At 36.5% G+C, this 26,295-nt stretch overlaps 2 protein-coding genes across 2 annotated transcripts; one reads left to right on the forward strand and one right to left on the reverse strand.

Moving 5' to 3' along the window:
• Window positions 1-11,876: 11,876 nt before the first annotated feature.
• slc39a7 (solute carrier family 39 member 7) lies at window positions 11,877-21,686 on the reverse strand. Its single transcript, XM_033975036.2, has 8 exons — window positions 21,529-21,686; window positions 19,089-19,570; window positions 17,633-17,801; window positions 17,133-17,201; window positions 16,485-16,619; window positions 15,717-15,824; window positions 14,957-15,153; window positions 11,877-13,110 (listed from the first exon to the last, which is right to left on the reverse strand). The coding sequence occupies exons 2-8, from the start codon at window positions 19,560-19,562 to the stop codon at window positions 12,856-12,858; spliced, it is 1,407 nt and encodes a 468-aa protein (XP_033830927.1). The 5' UTR covers window positions 19,563-19,570; window positions 21,529-21,686; the 3' UTR covers window positions 11,877-12,855.
• Window positions 21,687-22,804: 1,118 nt separating this feature from the next.
• On the forward strand, window positions 22,805-24,126 carry LOC117378332 (major histocompatibility complex class I-related gene protein-like). Its single transcript, XM_033974921.2, has 2 exons — window positions 22,805-22,859; window positions 23,798-24,126. The coding sequence occupies exons 1-2, from the start codon at window positions 22,805-22,807 to the stop codon at window positions 24,124-24,126; spliced, it is 384 nt and encodes a 127-aa protein (XP_033830812.2).
• Window positions 24,127-26,295: the final 2,169 nt, after the last annotated feature.

Here is a 26,295-nt window from a genome sequence, read left to right on the forward strand (position 1 = left end):
GCATTGGCTTGCATTGGATTGCTTTTATACTGGGTAACACCCCCAGTGTGACATCAGAGAATCGACTCCACCCTTTTGTCCTATACTCCAATGCAACAAAACTTCCTCAATGTGAGCTCAGCATAGCCTCATTCACCTGGTTTAACAAAAGCTGATCAGTTTCCCAGATATTCATATATGGATATTCATATTACTAAAGCATCCCTGAGTGTCCTGAAAATCACTGAATAAAATGTTTTATTATAATCTGTCGAGGCTGGTGAAGGAAATGGAAAATATACTTCATTGGATATCAAAAAGGGACCATTTCAAAATAAACTGAAAAGTACAAAGTGACTAATTTGTACATAAACTATACAGGACTATAACAGACAGAAACTGTTTTAAAAGAAGTCTACAGCCAAATTATTTTAAGTCAAAAGTAAATGTTTACATACATATTTAAACATAGCACACACTAAAAAGACACTTCCACTGTGTTAAAATTGTATTCATCCTCTGCTGTATTTGGCCCAATTCCTCAAAGGATTTGTAGTGTGAGAAAAGCCCATGCAGACAGAAAATGTTTGAGCTCATTACTATAAGTTTACTACTGCCAGGAATGCATCAGTATGGAGGGTGTAACATGGTTTTATCAAGTTCAAAAATTAAATTTAAACAAAGTGATATGGCAACTGCTCTGAAATCAAGCTAACTGCCATTAAGCAATAAGGAAGCATAAACGATGTCCAGATGAGTCCATTTTTGTTTTTACAGAAGAAATTGATGCATAACTTACCAAAAGTGTTTTTCATTATAAGATGTGAGATGCCCATCAAATTGTATAATGATATGTATGTATCTCTAAAGAAAAGGATCATTTTCTTTGGCTTTTAAAAAAGACTGAAACCAAACACCAGGGGAAAAAGGTAATAGTATATTGTTCCAGTTTAACCAGAGCATAGCTGTTCTTTAAAGATGACAAAAAAAAACAAAAACACCATTAACACAAACAAGTTATAAACATGTTTCATTTTTTTTTACTTTTTTTTAAAAATAATGTCACACAAATTATGGTATAATTTATATGAGCTACAATTTCTTTTCTTTGTTCCTCCACACTCCACATGAACTTTTATACAGGAAACTATGAATATGTTGAATATTACAATTAGATCTGAATCACACTCAAAATTAGACATGTTTGTTTAGTTTTATCATCTAAATCAACTACATCTGCACTTTACATCAAAACTATGCAGTGTTTCATAATCCCATTGATTTTCTATCATAATTATTATATCCAAGCGCTGACCATCTTCACCATGTAGAAAGCAGAAAAATGACCCATGTAGTGGCAAGATTATAATGTGCGTTGTGCTGCAATGTAAAAAGTAGCATTGTGCAGCAGCTTCCATTTCCCCTGGAGACACCATAAGGGATTCATTTTTTATTTTTCTATTTATTTATGTATTTTTTCAAAATTGAACCCAACATCAAACAATTTAAACATTCTCATTTAATACCCCAGGATGACTAAAAACAAATGAGGGGAAAGGCCTGCAACCTTGCTTTGGAGCTGAAGAACAGTCTAAAAAGTCTCACCAAAAATAATGCAAATAATACAAATATCTTCCATTCACTTTTAGCATGTAGATGTAAATAACTTCAGAATTAGACTCAGAACGACTTATTTCATCCTAAGAGGAAATTCTTTTTGTTACAGAACTGCAGCTGACCAGCAAAAAATAAAGTTAAGAACATTTTAATTAAATAGACTAGCACCAAGCACTATAAGCACAACTAGTCTATCAACTAATCCCCCAGTGAAAATAAAATACGCTTAAAAATAACATATTTAACACGTTACATATCACAGTGAGACATCGTTCAGCAGTTTGATGATGACACACAGGAATGATTTTTGTTGCACTTCTGACTCTTGTCATAAACTTAAAGTAAATAAATTTCAGTCTTATGAGGAATTATTTCAAATTACACGACCAGCTTCAAGGAAGAAGGCAGATTTTTATGGCTGATTGTTGCCAACGATTATGGGCATGTTCATGTTAAAAAAGCAAGGCCAATTCTGTGTTACCAAATCTGACCCAAGAAACATATTACTTGAATATTTGCCTAGCCTGCTTCACAACAAGATCTTATCCCAATAGACACACCCAAATATGCCAACGTCCTTTCACGTCAAGAGAGATTTGGCCATTGAAAAGAATTAACAGAAAGTTATTTAATTTCTGGTCTCAATTATTCATAACTCTTCTGTTTATTCTCATTTATATGACATATGCTTTTAAAGCTGAAGCATTGATCAAATAATATTTAGCGGCTGGAGACGGACTGCATGTTTTTATTTTAAGTTTATTGGATGGTTGATTTGACTGAAAGTAAGCTTCACATCACTGTTCCAGATAGCTGACAAAAAAAACAAAAACAAAAACAAACGTAGAAAAATAGATAATCCTTGCCTTAAAAAAAAGAGATAAACTCCCAGAAAATTGACGTCATTAACTAGAAGTACCAGTACTTTAGCTACTTGCAGTAATTATATCATGCACCATCATAACCACATTCCACCCAGAGCTCCACTCTGACTCTGCTGGTGCCAGTTTCAGTTTTTGTTTTTTTGTTGTTTTTTTTTTGGGTTTTTTTTATTTTATTATTTCCGTGTGTCAAAAATAAAGAGGTGAATGACAGTTTTCACAGTATAGCTGACTATAATTATTACTTTCTTATGCTCTATAAGGGCACCTTACTCTGGCATGAGGAAAGAAATGACGTATACGTACCTGGGTTTTGAAGCAACCAAGTATAAAATTTTATAGAGTTAGTGTAGGACTGAGCTCATATAATGTTGTCAAAATCCATCCATCCATCCATTTTCTTCCGCTTATCCGGAGCCGGGTCGCGGGGGCAGCAGTCTAAGCAGGGACTCCCAGACTTCCCTCACCCCGGACACGTCCTCCAGCTCCTCCGGTGGGACCCCAAGGCGTTCCCAGGCCAGCCGAGAGACATAGTCCCTCCAGCATGTCCTGGGTCTTCCCCGGGGCCTCCTCCCGGTGGGACATGCCCAGAACACCTCCCTAGGGAGGCGTCCAGGAGGCATCCTGAGCAGATGCCCGAGCCACCTCAACTGGTTCCTCTCAACGTTGTCAAATGATGACAACGATGTTGTCAAAATACAAATTTTAAACTAAATTCTGATACCACAACTGATGACCAGTGACCTCAGAATCAGAATCAGAATCCTTTTATTGACATCGTTTGTGAACATAGTTCACAAACTAGGAACTTACTTCGGTGATAAAGTGCAACATAAAACATACTGAATAAATACAAATACAAATAAGGGACCTAGTGACCCAGCAGCTATCGGGTTGTTTGTTTCTGTTTGTACAAACGATGTGTCCAATATATACAAATATAAATAAACCATGTAGCTCTAGGCTTCTCTAATTTAACTCCAGATGGCTCAGTATATATGCATTTATCAGTAAAAATAAATCTACTCATTTGCAATGTCATTTGTATAAAAAGTAGCGTTATTAAATTGTTATCAACTAAATATCGATGTCCACCTCAAGTCTGCTTGTCTACCCATAAAAGTCACCACACACTGCTGCTTTTGCACTAAAAAAACTAAACAAATTGATGCCTTTCAGTAATAGAAGTTACAATTTGTTGCTAGGTCATAATGTAAACACATTCAGGGGCATTAACATGGACCACACATGTATTTGAAACATGTTTGTAGAGGTTTACACTACAGGGTTAAGACCCTGTGCAGGCAGCATAAATTGTTGTTTGCATTTTATCACCCAAATAACTGCAATATTTGTGATTTAATATTGCAGCCATCAAACTGTGATTGGATTGCATTAAATCCTGAATGTCTGAGGTTTAACTGTGACTCCAAATACTTTCAAGTATGTCTTTGTGTCAAGAAAGTCATTTTTATTTGTTCAAACCAATATCACCATACAAACATACCTAAAGGCTTCAGGGGAACTGGTCTGGGAACTGTCCAGGCTGTAGCTAATGTTTTATGTTTTAGACATATTTGATTCAGTTTGTGATGCATTTGCACAATATTCATGAATGAGTGGGTGCACTCAAATATTTTGGTAAAAGTGATTTGTGTAAATGTGAGTAATCAGATTTACGTGACACGTCACATAGGCTATATATAGTTTTCTGTAATGGGTGGAGACAGGTATTCAATTGGACTAGTATTAAATGGGCAGGTCATGACTTGTGAGAGATTAAATTAATTTAAATGATTTTTGGCTACTTACTGTAACAAACAAGTTTCATAATACAACATTAGTAATATCTCCAATATTAGGGTCTGAAAGGGATGAAAGATGGCTACTTCTGTCCATGTTCACATGAAGAAGGCATGTATTTGAAGATATTTTCAAATAATAAAAACACTTGTAATTGAATACATGCAAATTAGGTTTAAAGATATGCTGTGGAACATTGCAAGCAAGGCAGTGACATCTCCATAGAAACAAGCTTGTGGCAGATTTTCCATCAGAAAAGTTATGCAGTGCACCTTAACAAATATATCTACTGTGTTTGACTGTGTTTGTGTGTATATAAAAAGTAAAATAGTGAACAGTGAAAATAGCAGCACTGCGGAGTAAGGACCCTCAATACTTAAAGAGGTTTAGCTGCACGTGCATTCAGCAGTGTGAGCATCACATGTGCCTGAGTCTGATTTAGTTTTGGGTTCAATGTTGAAATCAATTTTTTATTATTTATTTTTTTGCCTGGGATGCAGAATACACACTTCTTCAATACAAGATGTGAGTCTAGTCACCAGTGAATATGCACATTTTCAAATGGCCATGATTGACAGGTGGGGACATTTGGGGACATGCATGGTCCACCCATATCTGTAAAAATAAAGGAAAAATATATCACAAAAACACAGATGACTTCTGCAGAATCAATGAGAATCAATGAGTGGACTTCTCCAGAATCAATGGTCACCTATGATTAATGAAAATTTATCTGATTGCATAATTAAGTTTGAGACGCAGTGGCGGGTGTGGGAACCAGACTGATATCAGATATCTGTATAAAGAATAGAGAGATATCAGATCTGAAAGGCAACCAAAACATCAGTTTCTGAGTTTTCACATGAGGCATGGCCTGTCCATATACAGCAACTGGCAAAAAACATATGTCTCTGTCTCTCTGTCTGCAGGTTAAGGATGGTGACCCAGGCTCAGTTGTGATTGGTGGTACTTTGTCGAAATAATACGAGCACAGGCTAAATATAGTTCCTTTAAAATCAGCATTTTAAATGAAATAATAAATTGGGTGCTTCAAGCACTTAATACATTTTATTAAGAAGAAAGGTATTTTTAATTAAAGAATTACTTCTGTACTTTCCAGTAAATGGAGTTACACTGTCTGTGATTTCATGCATATTTCCTGAAACATGCATCATTATTAAATAAGTTAATTACATCCAATAATAAGCTCAAACACTCGGCAAGAGCAAGTAGCACAGCCACAATCCAGTCTTTACAAGCATGAACAGCCTGCTACATTTAAGACTTACACTTTGTCACTAACATAACATTATGCATAACAACACAGTTTTAAATCAGTCTATAATATTCACAGCACAGGGTAAACTCCAAAACTTGCTCAAGGTCTGGACATACGTCTCCAGGTGTTGCACTATGTTCACTGTTGTTCACTTTTGACAGGTTGCCATAGCAGCACTGAAGAACGGGTCAAATGCAGAGGACAAATGTCCCAGAGAAGTTGACTTCTTCATTTTGAGTTTTATCTTATCTTATTTTAATCTAGATTTTACTGTCGAGCAGGGTTTTTCTTTCAGAATGCTCTCAAGTAACCTCTAATTGAAGTAATAGGTGTAATTGATGTGTCTGCGTCATAGGCCACAGTGTTTCCAAAGAACATACTGTGTGACAAGTGATGCCAGCTCTGATAATTATTTGATAAAGATGAATATTCCATTAGTCAGCCTAGTCAGGACACATATTTTCTATATTTTTCAGTGTAACCAAGACAATGAAGATGACAGTTACAGGGCTTTAATACAAATGTACCTACTAAACTGAAAACAAAGCAACAAAATAAAGGTATACTTGTGAATTAAAGTTATCTCATTAAATGTACTTTGTGACATAATGACACATACAGGGCTTAGCATTTATTCAAATTTAAATTTACCTGAGAAACCAGCCGTACAGGCCCACAGCCAATCCCTTGCTGAGTGGTTTAAAGCACAGCTCACAATATGGAGTATATATTTTGTTTGTTAAATGATCAAAAGTCTGTCGTGTTTATGTTCATGTCTATCACAATAACACATTTTGAAGTGAGGTGTACTGCTGAAAATGTTGAAGATAAAGAATAATATTGAAACTAATTAATTATCTCCAAATAACTATTCTGAGTACAATATAGTATAAACATTTTTCATTTGTATCTACAATGAGTCAGTCCTTATTCGACCCTTTTCAGCACAAATCTTTTGATACAGAAAAAAAATAACAAAAAACTCCCCACCAAGAAAAATGTCCAAAAATATAAATATGGCCATATCACCCAGCACTAGAGAACTGAGTAGTGGATAAAGGATTTATTTAGCTAATGTAGCAACATAACAGGACCCTACAGCAAACAGAGCAAACATGTTGTCGTCATCATGATCAGTTCCTTAGTTGTTTGAAGTATGAACAACAAGGAACTAGGAAGTATTTTCGTCTTTCAACGTTCCCCTGAGAATAATTAGTTTAATGATCATTTTAAAACCTGCATTACTTACTTACATTCTATAAGGGCAATTTACTCTGGCATGAGGAAAGAAATGACGTATACGTACCTGGGTTTTGAAGCAACCAAGTATAAAATTTTATAGAGTTAGTGTAGGACTGAGCTCATATAATGTTGTCAAAATACAAATTTTAAACTAAATTCTGATACCACAATGATTAAAAAACTTTTTAGACAATATATTGTAATTGTGAATAGAGCTCTGGATTGAGTCAGGGTTTTAGTTTGCCTAAAGTTAAACCAGTGGAAAAAGGAAGAACAAATTGATGCCTTTCAGTAATAGAAGTTACAATTTGTTGCTAGGTCATAATGTAAACACATTCAGGGGCATTAACATGGACCACACATGTATTTGAAACATGTTTGTAGAGGTTTACACTACAGGGTTAAGACCCTGTGCAGGCAGCATAAATTGTTGTTTGCATTTTATCACCCAAATAACTGCAATATTTGTGATTTAATATTGCAGCCATCAAACTGTGATTGGATTGCATTAAATCCTGCATGTCTGAGGTTTAACTGTGACTCCAAATACTTTCAAGTATGTCTTTGTGTCAAGAAAGTCATTTTTATTTGTTCAAACTGATATCACTCTCTTCAACTCTCAGTCAGGCCATGGAATCCTTGCAGAAAGCCTTTGTTGCTGTCCAGCAATCTTTACTTTAACTAAAATTAGTTCTCAATGCTGATAAAACCAAGCTTATGTTGTTTTCTAATTGTAAGAAGATGCCTCATACAATCCCCACAGTGTCCACTCTTGAAGGACACAACATAGAGGTGGTTCGTGAGTATAAATACCTTGGTGTATTGATTGATGGCTCACTCACTTTCAATCCACTCGTGGAGAATCTTGTCAAGAAACTGAGACTAAAATTGGTTATTTTCAAAACAAGCTGTGTTTTTCATTTGAAGTAAAGAAGCGACTTGTCGCTGCAACTTTCCTCTCTGTGTTGGATTATGGAGATCTGTTTTATATGAATGCTTCAGCTCAATGTCTTCAAATGGTTGACACTGTTTATCATGCTTTGTTAAGGTTCATTACTAACTGTAAAGCAATGACACATCACTGTGAGTTGTATTCTCGAGTGGGATGGCCTGCCCTGGCCATTTGAAGGAGGAGTCATTGGTGCACTTTTATTTATAAGACAATGGACTACTGTCGACCTACATCTGTTCCTTACTGTCACAGAGAAGGGCTGATTCTTATTCTCTTCATTCACAAGATCATGTGTTGCTCTCTGTTCCATTTGCTCCCACTGAACTGGGCAAAAAGGCTTTTGTCCTCTCTGCACCTTATGCATGGAACATGTTGCAGAAAGACTGGAACTTAACAGAGTTGATTTCCTTGAATGCTTTTAAATCTAAACTGAGAGGTCTCGAGGCTGACTCCACAACATGCACTTGTTTTTCATAATCTGTTTGTCTTTTCCTGTTATCTTGTCTCTTTGTAATAATGTAACTGTATTTTTTATTTCCTGCTGCCGCTTGGCCAGGACTCCCTTGAAAAATAGGTTTTTAATCTTAATGGGACTTTCCTGGTTAAATAAAGGTTAAAAAAAAATTTAAAAAATGAAATAATATCACCATACAAACATACCTAAAGGCTTCAGGGGAACTGGTCTGGCAACTGTCCAGGCTGTAGCTAATGTTTTATGTTTTAGACATATTTGATTCAGTTTGTGATGCATTTGCACAATATTCATGAATGAGTGGGTGCACTCAAATATTTTGGTAAAAGTGATTTGTGTAAATGTGAGTAATCAGATTTACGTGACACGTCACATAGGCTATATATAGTTTTCTGTAATGGGTGGAGACAGGTATTCAATTGGACTAGTATTAAATGGGCAGGTCATGACTTGTGAGAGATTAAATTAATTTAAATGATTTTTGGCTACTTACTGTAACAAACAAGTTTCATAATACAACATTAGTAATATCTCCAATATTAGGGTCTGAAAGGTATGAAAGATGGCTACTTCTGTCCATGTTCACATGAAGGAGGCATGTATTTGAAGATATTTTCAAATCACTTGTGAGAGATTAAATGAACTTAACTTGTTTATGTTCATGTCTATCACAATAACACATTTTGAAGTGAGGTGTACTGCTGAAAATGTTGAAGATAAAGAATAATATTGAAACTAATTAATTATCTCCAAATAACTATTCTGAGTACAATATAGTATAAACATTTTTCATTTGTATCTACAATGAGTCAGTCCTTATTCGACCCTTTTCAGCACAAATCTTTTGATACAGAAAAAAAATAACAAAAAACTCCCCACCAAGAAAAATGTCCAAAAATATAAATATGGCCATATCACCCAGCACTAGAGAACTGAGTAGTGGATAAAGGATTTATTTAGCTAATGTAGCAACATAACAGGACCCTACAGCAAACAGAGCAAACATGTTGTCGTCATCATGATCAATTCCTTAGTTGTTTGAAGTATGAACAACAAGGAACTAGGAAGTATTTTCGTCTTTCAACGTTCCCCTGAGAATAATTAGTTTAATGATCATTTTAAAACCTGCATTTGGTGACGAATAATTTAATCAGAGGTAGGAGTAGTAAGAGTATTCAAGAATATTGCTACTTGAAAATAATATTACTCAAGTAAAAGTACAAAGCAGTTCAAGAAATTACTAAATAAGTATTTGCTGAAACTACTACTCAAGTAGCAGCAAGTAAGTACTGTCTGGATGTAACATTTTTCATTTCAAGTTAATGTAATGGGAATACACAATGTTAAAAATGTGAAAAATACAAATGTTCAAATCACTGAATAATGTCAACAGTAAGAGAGAGTAAGTCAGCAGGACTGAAAGTGTTTGAAAATGTTCCATGTTATATACACTTCAGTGGCTCTAACATTATCTAGTTGAGCTCACTGTATTAGACTAAATTTAGTTGAAGGAAACCAGGAAATGGCATAAAAGTTGCACAAGGCCAGGGATGATCAAAACTCTAAGATCTTTCTTGTCCACAAATAAACTAGTGACTGGTTTTACCATAATCCTACATAACTCTCATGTGACAAAACCTAATATGGTCAAAGGCGTTATTTCCTTCTGAGCATTAAAATGCTGTTCAACCATTGCATTTACTGAGAGCATGAAAAGAAAATGATGAAGGTATGATAAAGCGTTTCATGAAAAGAAAATAAGGTAAATTTTGATTAAAATCTACACACGTCTAGTTTCGTCTCATTCCGTCTCATATTTCCTTGATGAGTTTTGTAACCGTCATAACAAAGCTGTGGCTTTACTCAAATAAATGAATACATAGTCACATTTTTATATAGCGCCTTTTTTTTTTTTTTACCTTTCAAGGCACTCAAAGAGCTTTACACCAAGAAATCACTTACCCATACACACAGATATTCATACACCAGTGTACACAGGCCCTGGAGGCGGGGCAGGTTAAGTGTCTTGCCCAAGGACACAACAACAATATTCATCTGTGGGAGATGGAATCACACCACCAACCTGTGGGTCACCGGATCTGACCTCTCTACAATCATGCTCATGTCAGGAGGATTCAAGCGGCCAACCTTCAGAGGATGATCTACTGCTGCTCAAGTTTATTTTAAAGCCACAGAATGTAACTTTTTACTGGGGGGATTTTGTATGTTTTTATTGCACTGAAAAACATAAAATAGGTATCCTTACTGTCAGCTGTGTTGTGTCTCCACAAACCTGGAGAAGTGCTTCTTCCTGCTTGTACCCATAAACATTTTGCTCCTTTGGTTATAAAATTCCAAAATATGGCAAAAAACACAAAGTTACATGGTGCTGCTTTATCTTTAAGGACACATTATATGCACGGTCATTTTTATGAGCCTTTAACCACGTTATAATGGTGTTCCCGCATCATTAGCCAACTCAGAGTAATTAAGTGATTAAATGATTTATGCATGTTGAGATAATTTTCTATTGTCTGTCTCTAGAGCTTAGAACCCTTTCTACCCCGCCTACATACTTTCTTCCCAAAAAAAAAGTACTCTGGGTCAGTGGGTTCAAAAACAGAAAAAAAAAAGTCTGTTGCTTTTTATGGTAAAATTAAACATGGGTCTTCTTTGGGTGCAGGTGGCTAAAGCTTCAGTGTGCAAGCAACCTATTTTTAAGGTGCATTAACACCTTGTTTGGTCTTGGGCTGAGCCTAGTTTGATGTATGTAGTTTTGCTTTGGCCCTGTTCTGGTCCTGGTTTAGTTCTCATCATGTACCAGGTCAGAATTGAACTGGTGACCTTCTAGTTTGCAAACCAACCACTGCACCACTGCCATTCTAACAAACAATGACTCTCTCAAATTCAATCTCTATGGGAGAAGTGACAAAATGTAGATGTTTTGTCCTGGTTTAATAATATCAAATAATAATATATAATAATATCAAATACTGGCACCTGACACAAATTAATTTTAAATGTTTTTTTTTTACTTTTTTCACTAAAGGGGATTATTATTCAAGACACAATTGTTATCGGTTAAGTTTACTTAAAATAAATACAGTACATCAAATTTGAAGAACCGATCTTTGACAAAAAAAAAAAAGAAAAATTTCGAGATATGTGACATGGCTGTTTAGTCACTTCTTTCTAAAACAGTGAATGCTTCATAAAGTTATATAGGCCCATTTGCATTTTAGCTTTTTGCACAATGCCAAACTCTATATCAGGAAATTTTGTAATAATTGGACTAAGATGACAAACCTTTAAAACATGTAAACATGCAGGTGTGACTGCGCTGCATTTTTTTTCAGTAAGTATTGGTCTAAAATACAGGTTACTTACCAGGGTATGTAAATCATTATAAGTAAATCATATTTACTGTAATCTGCACCTGGCACTATTCAAATACCATATCACTACTTCACATGACGTTAAGTGAATTTCTGAATGTTGAGTTATCTTAAAAATAATATTTACCGGTAGATACATTTACAGGGTTCTGTTGTTTTGCTGTTAGAGGAAAGCTTAAAAAAGACTGCGACTGATGAACTGATTTTATTTAACAAACTGCCCAAATACATCGAACAAAACATTTAAACAAAACATTTATATTTTTTTATTCTATGGAATGTAAAATACATATATTTTAATATTACCAAATAAAATTCAACAGTATTTTTTACAGACTTTCTTGCGATCAGTGAAATGAGTACATCCCTTGAGAGTGCATGTTTGGACACAGGAGTTTTTTTTTACATTTTCCCTAAAATAGAAGTACTGTACGTGCCAATAGGAAAAACAAAAAATGAAAAAATTGTCACAAAATACAACATAAAAAAAAAATTGTAAAAATATTTCACGATTCTCAAAAGCAAAAGAAACTATGTTTTATTTCAACCGTTTGACCTTGTATGTTACGTCCCAGCTAGAGGTGGGCAGCTGAATTTTCTTCTGTTGCATTATCTCAAAAACAATATTTTAACAATGCATCAGGAATGTCTGTAGATGTCTTTGTTGAGGTTCAAGTATCAATGAAAACAGGAACGGACCATAAAATTAGTCACGACCGTATAGAAATATCACTTTAAACCCTCATTTGGGAGATTACAACAGATGTTTCTGTCTTTTTGAGGTAATTTATTAATTGTTTTAACTATAGATAAATGTACTTGATATTCAAATTTTTACCCCTATAAGTTGATGGAACCATCCATTTTTAGGGTCAATATTTATAATGGTTTTAAGAATAAAAAGTTCACATTTTAAACACGTCCAGGAGAACTGACAAAAAAGGGAAATATGAACTGAAAAACTGATAAAATCATATTTCAGAACATGTTTGTACAGATATAAGATATAGGGCAAGCAGTTTTTATGCAGAATAAGACAGGATGTTTTGCCATTTGTGGAGGAAATTATGGTACTTCAAAAATTGCAGCCTTTAAAATTTTCCAATTGTGATTTATCTTGCCGCCCAACGTACACATTTTGTGTCTCTCCAAAACGACTATTACGATATTATACATTTTTCTAAACATCTCCCACTTCCAGCTCAAGCCAGTTCCTTTACATTGAAATGTGATTTTCATTCATATTCAGCAATCAGCACCATCATGCCTACTCCAAACAGCAGAGCCAGTATCTCCATGAGGGACTGTCCAAAACTGGCTCGACCCACCAACAGTTCGGGGAGCACTGTTACCGTGGCGATGTAGACAAAGCCCCCTGCGGTGAAGGGCAGGATCCAGGCAGTGGCCGCGGCTCCTACTCCTTCAGCTAAAAGAGAACAGGCGGTCCCAGCCAGAGCACCCACGGCTGTAAGTAGCTGCAGACACATCGCCTATAGAGGGAGGACGGGGAGGACCATTTTAATATTCTTATAATATCTGGCACAGTGTCACAGGAAGAGCTATGAATTAAGTGCACAATCTACTTTTTGATGAAAGGTATGTCACATGTTACTGGAGATGTTATTGCTTTGCCTGATAAGTTCCACAGTATGGTATTAAAGGCCCTGTACAGATATATTGTAAAAGAAGTCTACTGTGTAATGTCCGCATTTAATCAAAGTGTTTTATTGTCTGAAAATTATGAAGTGCGCATTAGCATGCAAGTTGTTGATGGCGTCACGGAAAAGATCTGTTTTGGTCTCTGAGGGTGGTGAAAAGCACTTATAAAAACTCATCGCTGTGAATAATTGGGATCCTCATAATGCATAAGGTAAGTGAGAAATAACGTTGGAACATTGCAATCTTAAGTGTCTGCATGGAAATAAGAGGGTGACAGGCTACAGTTACAGGTCAGAACTGTGCAGAGGTGTCATACTATTTTTAGCATTGAATAAATGCGAGAAAGATTAATTTAATGCCATAAGTGGAACACTTGAAACCAAGCAATAACATCTCCATGGAAACACTCGAAAAGTTACTTACTGCACTTTTAAAGCTGCATTAGCTTTCTAAATTTGTAAATATTACTTTCCCCAACATAAAGTGTCTGTAAAAACATTGCTTTAAGACAAAGTTATACCACTGAATGCTCTCTTTGTACAACATTTTATCAATTGTCAACTTGTGAGAAAGAGTAGTGTGCAAAAAAGCATGAACACAAGCACGTGTTACATGTAAAGCTTAGGCTCCACCAGCTCCACACACGGCCCTATAGACTGTAGATGGCACTAACATACTCAAATGGCTCTACCAATCTTTCAGACTAAACTGACAACTTGCAGAAGGTATGAATAGTACTTATTTAAATTAGGTCTAATGAGAATAGTCTAATGTGGTGCTAATAACTGTATGGTTATTGTATCAATAGTAAGTAGCGGCGGGACGAGACAATTTTCACAAGACAAGACACAAGATTGGGTCCACAAGAACGAGACAAGGTGAGATTTTTTAAAATATTTTGACATAATGAATTAAATTGCTCAACTTAATTTATTTTGTTTTTAGGTCTGAGGTTAGCTGACCAGCTCCTGCTGCTGTGCCCAAAGCTGAGACCTCTGGTCTTGAGCTTGAGCTGAGCCTTTTCTGTGGCAGCGCCCAGACTATAAAACAGTGCCCCTCCCCGGTCAGATCCTCTCAAGTCTTTAACACAGTTTAGGAATAGGACCTCTTCTCCCTGGCATTTAATACTAGCTAGACAGGATATCTTGTCTTTTTATTGTTCCTGTGTATGTATGTATGTTTTCCTATGTATCGTGTTATCTGTACACTTGTTTTTTTTTGGCTGACTGTTTTGTGAAGCACTCTGTGAATTCACTTAATAGAATTCAAGTTTAATTATATATTGAATACATTTGCTCCAATTGTATCCACGCCTTTTGGAACTACAGCTTCTCAAGAGGTGTAACTCAGCAAAGTTGGCCCAGTTGTCTGAGCTAAATGTAAAAATGTGGGAAACAAACCTCACAAGATGTCATGTGTGCACAATCTTGTTCCATTCCTAATAGCAGTGTTAGTTCAGAATAATATTGTAAAACTAAAAATGCAATTTATATAATAAAAAATATTTGTCAAAGTAATTGGAGGTAGAAGCCACACCATTGTTAATATATATAGGAGTATGTGAACTTCTTAATGTAAAAGCATAACAAGCAGAAGAACTAAAACAATAAAAAAATGTATTGTTGGTATGTTGAGCCCATACTGCTACATTAGATCATACTGCTTTTATTATATTACCTTCTTCTTGGTGCATCCAGACTGAACCAGAATGGCAAAGTCTCCAATCTCATGTGGGACCTCGTGAAGCAGGATCGTGAGTGTGGTGACTGCGCCCACTGCTGGACTGACTAAGAATGACGCCCCGATTGCCAAGCCATCTGTGAAATTGTGTGTGAAGTCTGCTGCCAAGTTTAGGTAACCAGACACCTTGATATCTGTATCGATGAAAAGAACCACAACATTGCAACATTAAACTGTTACATCGCTGAGTCACCTCTCCGCCCTACGTAGTTTCTATTATCAATTAAGAAGGCATGTGCTAATAGTAGGGTTGGTACCTAATAAACCATGATCTTCAGTACTGATAAAAAACAAATTTGGCCTTTTTTTTAATCCTAAAATTGACCACAACTTCAGCTAATTCCCTCAACCTGGTTGAGTGAATTAGCTGTTGTCTGCTGTTGTCTCATATAAATCCTCCTAAAAAAATTAGTCTAATACAAACATTTTAATACAAACTAAGACTCCATCAGCCGATTGATCAACTAAACGACTAAGGGACTACAGCTCTACTTATCTGTGTTTTGAAACAATTTTTGTCTCTCTATTAAATGTATTAAATTAATGTATTAAATTTTATTTAACTCATGAATTTATGTTCACCTCAACAGTATAGGAAAGTTTCAACTTATTATATATTAAAATAAATAATAATAATAATAATAATAATAATAATAATAATAAAATGCACAATAAGATGTTGTGTTTAGTGTTTTACCTGTACTTTTCTGCTCCTTCTTGACGGCTGGCTTTTTGTCTTCATTCCCTTTGGCATCCTTCTTTTCCTTCTCCTCTTCTCCATCACTGTCTTTGTCTTTTGGAGCAGCTGAAACATAATCAAATGCATCATCTCAAAAGACCTAATGAACTCACAATAGAGCTGAACAATTAGCAAAAATATCTAATATCTATCTATAATAATATTTTTCTGACTGCAAATGCAATTATATTTACATCTTATATTTTAACTGTTGAAATCAGGTCTATGAGCCTATATGGATGTGAACATAACATTTTAAAGAAGACTGAAATAAGAACTGTAAAACTAATGAAGACCCATATTTCAGAACATGTGGGTACAGGTCACGTCTAAACAAGTGGTTCCCAAAGTGGGGGTCAGGAGCTGTGGATATAATTATGACATGAAAATGATGACATGCTAAATCATGTTTGGTTTTTTTTACAGTAGATTTTTGTTAAATAACAAAAATGCTCAAATACAATTTAAATGATTACAGATGTCACCTTCATTTTGCTGTGGGATTCCCGGGTCGGTTGCACGGTTATTTTGGGGAACCTCGTCCAAAAGATACATTTTGTTGCTTATAAGATGACTTACTGCTTAAGTATTTACAGTCTTTGAATGGTTGCGATTAGCAAATCACAAATTCATTGATATTTCAATTTGATTACATTATATCTTACAGCCCTCAAAACATGTTATGTTAATGAATTGCATGTAAAAATGTAAATCATGTGTTTTTACCGTGTGAGTGGCTGTGAGAGTGTCCATGGCTGTGGCCTCCTTTTACCAGACGGACAAACTTCTCCACGACCAGGAATGCGATGATCCCACCCAGAACCCACAGACCCACTGACATCATGTGACCATGGGCTGCTCCTGTGAAGATCACATCAATTTGAAGTTTTTGGATTTCAAATGTTCTCAGTATTGATAACTTTTTTCTATTATAAAGGCAGGTTTTACGCAGACATTAAGTGCTTTGTAATTGCATTTAAGTGAAATTATGTTAAATTGTTTTTAAATAGCATTGCAAAATTTTCATTCTTCCATTATCAACACGGTTTAAAGGTGCTTTATGTAACTTTTCTGGTGGATATACTGTTTGTCTCAATGGAGATGCTATTCCTTTGCCGGAGATTAAACTTCAGCATTAAATACCCATGGATACAGGCAGGTGGCGCCACCACACTAGTTTTTTTCTAGATATTTTTTAATCAATAAAACTATCTGTAATGGGAATAAATGAATGATAGACATTTAATGCTATACACTGAAGCATTCCAAGCAAATTAAGGTAAGGTAATTAAAGTAATCAGGTGGCAAACCCCGACAGTTACACAGTGAAAATATAATAATGTAAATAATAAATAAATACATAAAGTTCCACACCGTGAGAGTGTCCGTGCTCTTCAGTTTGATGCGAGTGTCCATGATCTTCTCCATGATGTGAGTGGGGCTCTGTGCACAACATTAGATTCTTATTAGACTTATAAAGTAAATAAGGGTAAAATACAGTTGTCCAAATTCATATAGATTTGTAAATTTATGGCTATATACAGGACGTCACACAGTTCAACAATTTCAGATGCCTATTTGGAGAAAAGCTTGACAAATGAACTGATTTAAAAATAATAATAATAAACTAATCCTTGGGGCCTGATATGAAACAGACATTGTCTAACAGTTTTCAATAAAACCATTTAAGTATCCCAGCAGTTTGTGATTGTTACAACCAATACGCAATACACAACCTGTTCCCTTTGTGAATGTCATGTGTATATATAAGGCAAGGTGTGTGTGGACAGCACATGTTTTCATTTTATTTAACAGGACAATGTATATGTGTAAATTAATTTTATTGAAGGGACAGAAGAGAAAGCAGCACTAACCCAGAGCGTGTGGGATGAGGTGGAGGAAAGCATCTCCCAACAGGCCTCCGGAGGCGAAACTGAGAAGTACTTTGAGCAGGTTCTGGTGCTGGTCACTGTTGGACTGGACTGGGATCAAGAACAGGATCAGGAACGGAGCTGCACTGATCAGCAGTGTGGCACCCACTGCCTGAAGGAAGAAGTACAACACAAATGAGTAAATTAGACCCCATTATAACTTTTACCACATTGAGTATTTCCCCCTTGTTTAGCTGCTGCATCAACATTTGTTGTGGTGCAGAAAAATATGCATATTATAAATAACTTGAACTATAAATAACATAAATTACTGAACATCAACAGAATGTAGAGAATTAAGTAAACTTCAAAAACAGTTTAGGATGGTGGTTCACAATTATAGATAATGTAGTGAAATACAGTGGCGTCAAGGGGCACTATGCTAGATTTAAAGATGCACTGCGCAAGTCTTCGCATCCTGACTTTCTGATACACCGTTGTAACTAAACAGAGCAGGTTTTTGGTCAATCATAGCAGAGTTGCAAGATGGATTTTGCATCATCATCATCGGAGCATTTGAGAAATGGAGAGCTCAAACTTATTTATGAACCTCAGACCTACCCTGGGTATAAGAGGGAACCACAATTGGCTGTTCTGAAGAGAATGTAAGATATAGTTATGAAATAAAGAATAATGTGTCTGCTTATATTTACCATTCTAATCTAGATGGAGCCAGTCACTGAATTTGTTTAGCTAAATATCGTGTTTTGGTTGGGTTTAGTGGATGCACTGAACATGCATTTCTGCATTTAGTCTATTACGCAAATAGCAAACTTGTTGTGAATTGGTCACTTGCTGTGTCTTTGCAGCATTACCACCAATATAGTTAAGATTTTGAAGAAATGTGCGACTCGTTCGCAAGCATTTACATGAGCCATGATGGCATTGTACAAATTGTTTGTGAGGAAAGCTAATCATTATTAGCACCTCACGAGTCTACCAGCATAATGTAATCAAAATAGAATCAAAATTGATCAGGTTTTTTCTGGAGAGGAAGGACAAAGATGCATATTTGAGACTTTTTTAGTTTGTGGCGAACTAGAATAAGAACTCTAACTTGCACAACTCTCCTTTTAAATGGGCGATTAGAGAGCTTCTCTCCACAGAGTTTTTTTTTTTCCTGGAATGTTCCACAATAGCATAAAACTAAGCAATCTCCATGGAAACATGCAGGTGATGCCACTTTTTGCAAGAAAAATACCTGTAATGGAATAAACGAAAGATAGAAGTTAATACCATAATGTGGAACATTCAAGGCAAAGCAATAACATTTTCATGAGACAAGTTGGTGACAGCCCCTCCACCAGAAAACTTACATAGTGCACCTTTAACTGATTGACCAATTTAAAAAATGGCTACTCTACTATTAACTATTTGCATATTTCTTTGCTAAGCAGACCTGAGTCCAGAGCTCGACTAAGTCCCTCTTGTCTCCTTGACCCTCCATCCTGTCACCGTGTGAGTGTCCATGTCCACTCTCTTTGTGCACGCGGACAATATTTTCATGACTGTGCCCATGGTGTTCACCATGGTGATGCCCATGGTCATGTGAGTGGGCGTGCCCGTGGTCATGTGAGTGGGCGTGTCCATGGTCATGTGAGTGGGCGTGTCCGTGATGCTCCTCCTCTGTGGGGACATTGGCCTCTGCGCTCCATTTGCTCGCTCCGTGGAACATCTTCACCTGAGGCTCATCTGCATGTCCATGGTGATCGTGGTCACCATGTGAGTGTCCATGGTGATGGTGTCCGTGGTGATGGCCGTGTCCGTGGTGATGGTCTCCATGGGAATGGCTGTGCGCGACGGCAGACTGAGAGGCAAACAGCAGTATCGACGATGTGGCTATTGTCAGTACCAGCAGATGTGTATGGCCCATGTTAACAACTACAGAAAAAAAAATAATGCAAGAAAAAAATATTAAAGAGCCTATCAATATCACGCAAAACACACACTGAGCTTTTAGCCATATTATAATGTTGATACCTCCTCAAAAACAGACCTGGAGTTGTATTTTGTTTCATTCACACATGTTTAAGTAACCTTTTATTATTACTCTGTCTATATCTACAAAGCTCAAAATATTCTGATGCCACGTAGTAGCAGTTTAAGCTAACAGCTACCTTTTTCCTTTAGTTCAGTAGAGACTGGCAATACCAGGGCTAAAATCATCCAAATGCTTCTACTGAAGGTGTGCAGAGTTTAAAAATGCAGTGGAGCACTTCCTGTATTGCCACATGATATCACAGGATGGAAGTGTTTCTCTTGTAATCGAAGAACTCAGTTATGTATGCAGTTAAACGTATGTGAATGAAAACACAATTCCAGGTATGTTTTGGATGAGGAAAAACCATTACAACACAGATCAGAAAATAGCATAATATAGGCACTTAATATCTAATAGTGTAGTGCTGTAGATTCATTGTGTTTTACAAATGTTTTACTCAACTAATTCTTTAAGTTTTAGTCAACAAATTATGAATCATTAACAAATTATTATATTAGGATTATAAGGATTTGTGACCTCAGCCAATTTCTCAAAAAGAAGTTGCGGTTACAGCCACACTCAAAATCTGATTATTAATAGATTTTTGAAGCTAAAAGTTTATTAAAATGAAAAGTAAACAAAAAATACAAACAGCAATACCATCGGTTTTCTTTCTGACCATGGAAATTGAAAAGTTTGCATGACCTATAAATAAATTATTGAGGTAGAAATCAGATATTAAATCAAATTTTGGTGATCTTGTAACTACAGCCACAGAGAGATTAGCTAGAGCGTTGGGAGTGACTGGACAGTTGACAGTTTAATCTCACTTTCACTTATGAAGGTACAGTTTACTAGTTGCTATAAAACACACACAGACACACACACATACACAGATACAGAGACAGATACACACACACACAGACATACAGACACACACAGAGATACATAGATACACACAGACGTCACACACACAGACACACACACAGACATACACAGACACACACAGATACATACACGCACATCGACACACATACATACACAGACACACACAGCGACACACACAGACACACACAGATACATACACGCACATCGACACACATACATAGACACAGACACACACACATACATACACACACATCCAGACACATACATACACAGACACACACAGCGACACACACAGACACACCCCTACATACACGCACATCCACACACACACACAGACACATACACCCCGACACACACAGAGAAACACACACACACACAGAGCCACACACACACAGAGCCACACACAGACACACACACACACCCCTACCCACACCCCCACAGACACACACCCCCAGGGTAATAATTTTGAGCGCTTTTCCCATCATCAACTTCCTTTTAAGTCGTTTAATCAATGCACAGGCCATGTCTTTAGTCAGCTACACCCCTACAAGAGTGTATTCTACTGTTTTACATGTGTTAGCTGGAGAAAGAATTCGCGGACAGTCTAATGGAGAGACACTGCACCGGTAGTAACTGTTTTATAACTACTGCTACCGACTTAAATGAACGGAAAAAACACATAAATGTTTCTATTCGTTTGTAGTGATTTAGGAGCTGTAAAGAAAAATGCAGAAAGAGAGGGAGTTTTGCTACATGTTTTGTTATTTTATCGTCAGGTTTTGAAAGTGGGATTAACTCTTAATTCGGTTACTTTATCTTGCAGAAAATAATAAAAAAACGGATGTCAAACAAAGACAACTCAGCAATCAATGGTTTCAATTAACTTTGGCTAAACATGCTAACTAGCTACACAACATGCTAACACACTGCTGCAGCAAAAACAAACTCGAAAATAAAAGTAATTTCTTACCAAAGTTTGCAGATAAATTTGCCTGTGTGCCCACTAGATAATATTTTCTGCACAGCCAACTCCGTGGGACTGAAGCGCTAATATTCCACTTTACAATGGGACTTGTGCTAGCTGTGAATAAGACGTGGCATTACAACTGAATGAAATCTCGCGAGAACGGGGAGCATCACTAAAATATGAGATATGTAGTCTGCATCACAAATGAGATGTTTATTTTGGTGTATTCGGGTAAAAAAAAAATCTTCCACAGCCTGATATCAATAGGAAAAAAGATTCTTATATTTGCTTTTAATACAATACAATCTCGTTTTACTTCACTATAGATATTAATTAACTGTAATTTCAGAATATGAAAGAAAATGTGTAGAGACGGGCTTGGGACACTTGAAAAGAAAAAGGGGGCATAAGCATCATGAATCTGTCTCATCACTTCCATGGTCAATCCCTTATAGCAACATGTGCTTTCTACCTTATGTACAGGAGGGGGCACTAAAACTCAGACCAAAGATACCCAGGACAGTTCATTTTCTATGTGCTAATTTAGGCTTGCTCCCTGTATTTTGTGAAGTTTGAATTTTACATGATGCAAGAAAAAAGCATAATAGGGACATAAGGGACATAAGGAGACATTAACCTAATTCTTACTAAAGTTTTTGTTACTTTTTTCTAAGTATGAGGCTTCCAATATTGATGCTAGAACATAACTGGAATAATAACACAAAGAAAAAACATAGCAACATAATTATCTTTATTTAAGTTCATTTAATAATAAAGGCAAGGCAAGTTTTATTTGCAATGCACAATTCGTACACAAAGTAATTACAAGTGCTTTACAGAATAAGAAGGACATTAAAATCACAATACAACAAATCAAAACATAAATAATCACAAATAGTTATCATAAAAATAACATGAGAAGAGAGAGTGCAGATAATAAAGACATTTGGATTCTCCTTGCAGTACATAAGAAGTTTTAGACAAGTTTTAGATAACTCATCTATAATGAAAGTAAAAAGGACACTATTTAGTTTGTAATGTAGCGTATTAGTGTGTAAGTAAACTTGTTCTAGCTTCTAGGTCACATTGTAAATCATACAATTAAAATGAAATGAAGTGTTAGGAGGAGTGAAAGGCAAGGATTTAAATAACATAGATACATGTAACTGTCACACAGGTTGAACAAGTTGTATGTTCTGTGGCCACACCTTCACTGGAGATGGCATGGCTGGATTAAATTCTGTACAGAGCCTGTTGTGGAAGTAACGTCTCTGCTACCATGTCGACTGTTGGGTTAATTATACTGCTCCTCATCGCTCAGGTTTTCTCGTCAGGTAAGAACCTATGTGTATTGTGACTGTACACTTGTTTTTTATGCTATTGACAGCCTGCAATGTATTTACAATAAAATTAAAAGCAATATTCACACAATTACTTCCATGGTAGCTGCATATGAGTACTTCATTATTTTATTTTCTAACTGTTTCCTGATGCATTTTTGTGAAGTCTTGGCTGCAGGTGCTGGGATTTATGTAGTGAAGATTCGTATCAGAGAGAGTCTGTTTTAAGTTTAAACCAACTATTTCAGCATTGAGACTGGCACCCCAAGTGAAAACCAAACTACAAAGTATGACATAAACAACGTGGTCGTCTTGTCCAATGTATGAATAAATCAGCATTACAAGTGCTAGAACAATATTTGATTTGAACATGTCTATCTCATATCTGAGGATGCACTTAGGTTAATAGAATACAAATCTGATATACAGTTTCTTTAATGAAGTAAAGCAAAATGTATAATTTGAAAGAGAACAAAATGTTGCATATGTATCTAACAGGAGGTTTAAACCCATGGACACCTTTGTGACAGTGAGATACTAATCACAGCTGTAAGTTTGTTTAAAGCACAGTGTTTAGAGTGTTCTCCCACCAACCCGACGTTTGATTCCCAGGGCATACCCAGAGAATACTTGTGTCCTTTGACAAGACACTTGACTCTTGCCATTGAAGGTGTGTGAGTGAGTGATTAGTGATGGTTGGAGGAGCTGATGAACAGTTTGGGAGCATTGCTTCCAACAGTCTACTTTAGGACAATCCCAGGTGTTGAGTAAATAATGCAATGCATGCAATCTCTAAATTGTGTCTAAAAACTCTGAACATCCCACTGTAGCATCACAGTAATAATCGCTCTTTTAAACGTCAATAATCAATGCAAGATGTTTGCACAATGACTTTGTAAATGTTTAATCCATGACCTAATGTTTTTCTTCAGAGCTCCCCACTATCTCCCTCCTGCAGAATTCGTCCTCGTCCCCGGTCACCTGCCACGCCTCAGGTTTCTACCCCAACAGTGCCATGCTGTTCTGGACTAAAGATGGACACGAGCTCTATGAGGGCGTGGACCCCGGGGAGATCCTGCCCAACCACGACGGGACCTTCCAGAAGAGTGTGGAGCTGGACGTGTCCTCGGTCCCACTTGGAGACTGGGGCAGGTACAACTGTGTGTTCAGGTTTAGTGATGATGCAGGAAAGAGCATCAGCATTAAACTGGACCGAGACGTGATCAAGTCCAAACCTCGTAAGCCACAGAAAAGCACATAACATTATCTTCAATGAAAGGTTGCTCAGAAAACAGTCCAGAAACAAATACATTTTACACACATTGTTTTAAAATATATACATTTATCTTCCTCCACATTTGAAGGTTGAATCCCTTTATTTTAATACACTCTTTTTTCAGACACAGGTTTAATTTGTTTTCATCCTTGACAGTTTGGACTGCTCAATAGTGCTCTTCCTCAGAGGTCAGGTGATGTTGCTGTAACATGTCTGGTCAGCTGAATTAAACAGGTTTTAGCGCCGGCATCCTAGCGGTGGAGGCAAGATGACAGCGCCATCTGTAGTTGGAGTTCTTCAGGACAGTCTCCCAAATGTGTGAGAGTAAAAAGACCCCCTTGTCCCGGTTTAAAGTCTCGTATGCACGTTTTTGCATTTCAATTGCCTCCTTAATCCAGCGATGATGGTTGTTGTCCTCTGTTCCCTATGATGAGTTTTTACTCTCACACACATGGGATATTATCGTGCAGAAGTCGGACTGTAGAAGAGGCTGTCCTGCCTCCACCTGTAGAAAGGTAGTGCCAAAAGCTGTTTAAATCAGCCAAATGAAACGTTACATCAAGTGACCACTCCGGGGAAGAGTGTTAGTAAGCAGTCCAAACTGTCAGGAATGAAAACAAACTAAACCTTGGTTTGGAAAAAGAACCTATTAAAACAAACTAACAAAAGGCTAGATGAACCTCATTGGACTAGATCAGTGCTTCTCAATTATTTTCTATCATGCCCCCCCATGAAGAAGAAAACATCTTTAGCAAAACTGTTTCTTGTTCACTGTCCTGTGTCACGATCTGTTCTCTCTCTCCTGTTCTTTGCTGTGTGCGCGCTGCGTACGCGCTGTCTACAGTACTACAGTGTCATACGTGGAGTCATACCCGCCCCCCCTGGCACCTCACCCCCAGGGGGGCGCGCCCCACTATTTGAGAACCACTGGACTAGATTTAGTCTATGTTGTAGCGTATGAGGTTTGTTTTTTTTTCAATGAGAACACAACAAGGTTGGTGTCAAGAATTTGTCAAATTGCAAGCAGATAATTTGCTTCAGCAGTCATATGAAAAAATATCAATCACTGCATTGAAAAGAAATGTTTGAGTATAGCCCATCCTCATCTGCAGTTTTCATTGTGTTTTGCTCCAGACTTTGAACCTGAAAAGCTTAGAAGCTTCAGTTTTTACTTCCTTAAAGCAACATTTACGATCTAAGTACAAAAATGCACAAGGTTTTAAATGACCACCCTTTCCATATTTTGCTTTCAGGTCCCTCCTCAAACATTCCCATCGGCCTCATCATTGGAGCCATTGTGGGTTTTCTGATTATTGCCATCGTCTTTGTTGGAGTCTGTAAATATAAGCAACATTTGGGCAGAACATACATGTGTTGTCTTAACACTGAAATATAAAACTTTGTCAAAGGAATTAGATTTGAACACTATCCAGAATGTAAGTTTATTAATAATATAATTTACATTATGAGTAAGTACCAGCATTTTAACCAAATGCACTTCACATGTGCTTCACAGAGTGTTACACCTGGCTCAAAGGGACGTCCAAGTTTCACGGCTTGAGTTCAGAGTTCACTCTCTGGTCAAGAGTCTGTTTGTGAAGACTTTGAACAGAAGCAGCTACAACTATGTAAATATGTTAACAACTGCATCACATTTGAGGATGTACAGAGGTTGTATTTTTACTTCTGGGGCTGATTTAGAAGGCATTACCGTGGATTTTACAGGAAGATGATCCATTCAGATGCAATTTGAAATCTATCTGCATGTTATATTTTTTTATAACATTCATGTTTGTGTTTGCACTAAAGCTTAAATATTGTATTCTTCATCATTTTGCTCTATCCGTGGGTCGTCTTTGCTCATTAAACAGCTGTAGTACTGAATAACAGCAAATAAAATATATTATGGCAAACCTCTCCAGGCTTTGGTGATATCTGTCTGAAAATTTGATGCTTCGATTTTCAAATATATTTTAAGATGTGACCCCAAAAGAAACAAAATGGACTAATGATTTAATTTAATAAAACACTTTGGTTTTACATACTTTTAGCACATTAATAAAATTGTCCATCCAACTTATTTTTAAGGGAAAATATTTTAAAGCTATAAATGATACAAAAATTATTTGGGAGCAACATCACCAGGACAGATGT

The sequence above is a fragment of the Periophthalmus magnuspinnatus genome, chromosome 11, assembly GCF_009829125.3.
Source record: "Periophthalmus magnuspinnatus isolate fPerMag1 chromosome 11, fPerMag1.2.pri, whole genome shotgun sequence".
Lineage (NCBI taxonomy): Eukaryota > Metazoa > Chordata > Actinopteri > Gobiiformes > Gobiidae > Periophthalmus > Periophthalmus magnuspinnatus.

Bases quoted from the DNA above. Each gene is read 5' to 3' on its own strand.
- slc39a7 (XM_033975036.2), bottom strand. From the start codon at position 19,562: ATGGGCCATACACATCTGCTGGTACTGACAATAGCCACATCGTCGATA. The intron at 15,825-16,484 runs GTAAAAACACAT...ATTATGTTTCAG, and splicing joins CTCTCACAGCCACTCACACG to CTGCTCCAAAAGACAAAGAC. The intron at 13,111-14,956 runs GTAATATAATAA...CTCCCTCTATAG, and splicing joins CTGGATGCACCAAGAAGAAG to GCGATGTGTCTGCAGCTACT.
- LOC117378332 (XM_033974921.2), top strand. From the start codon at position 22,805: ATGTCGACTGTTGGGTTAATTATACTGCTCCTCATCGCTCAGGTTTTC. The intron at 22,860-23,797 runs GTAAGAACCTAT...GTTTTTCTTCAG, and splicing joins CGCTCAGGTTTTCTCGTCAG to AGCTCCCCACTATCTCCCTC.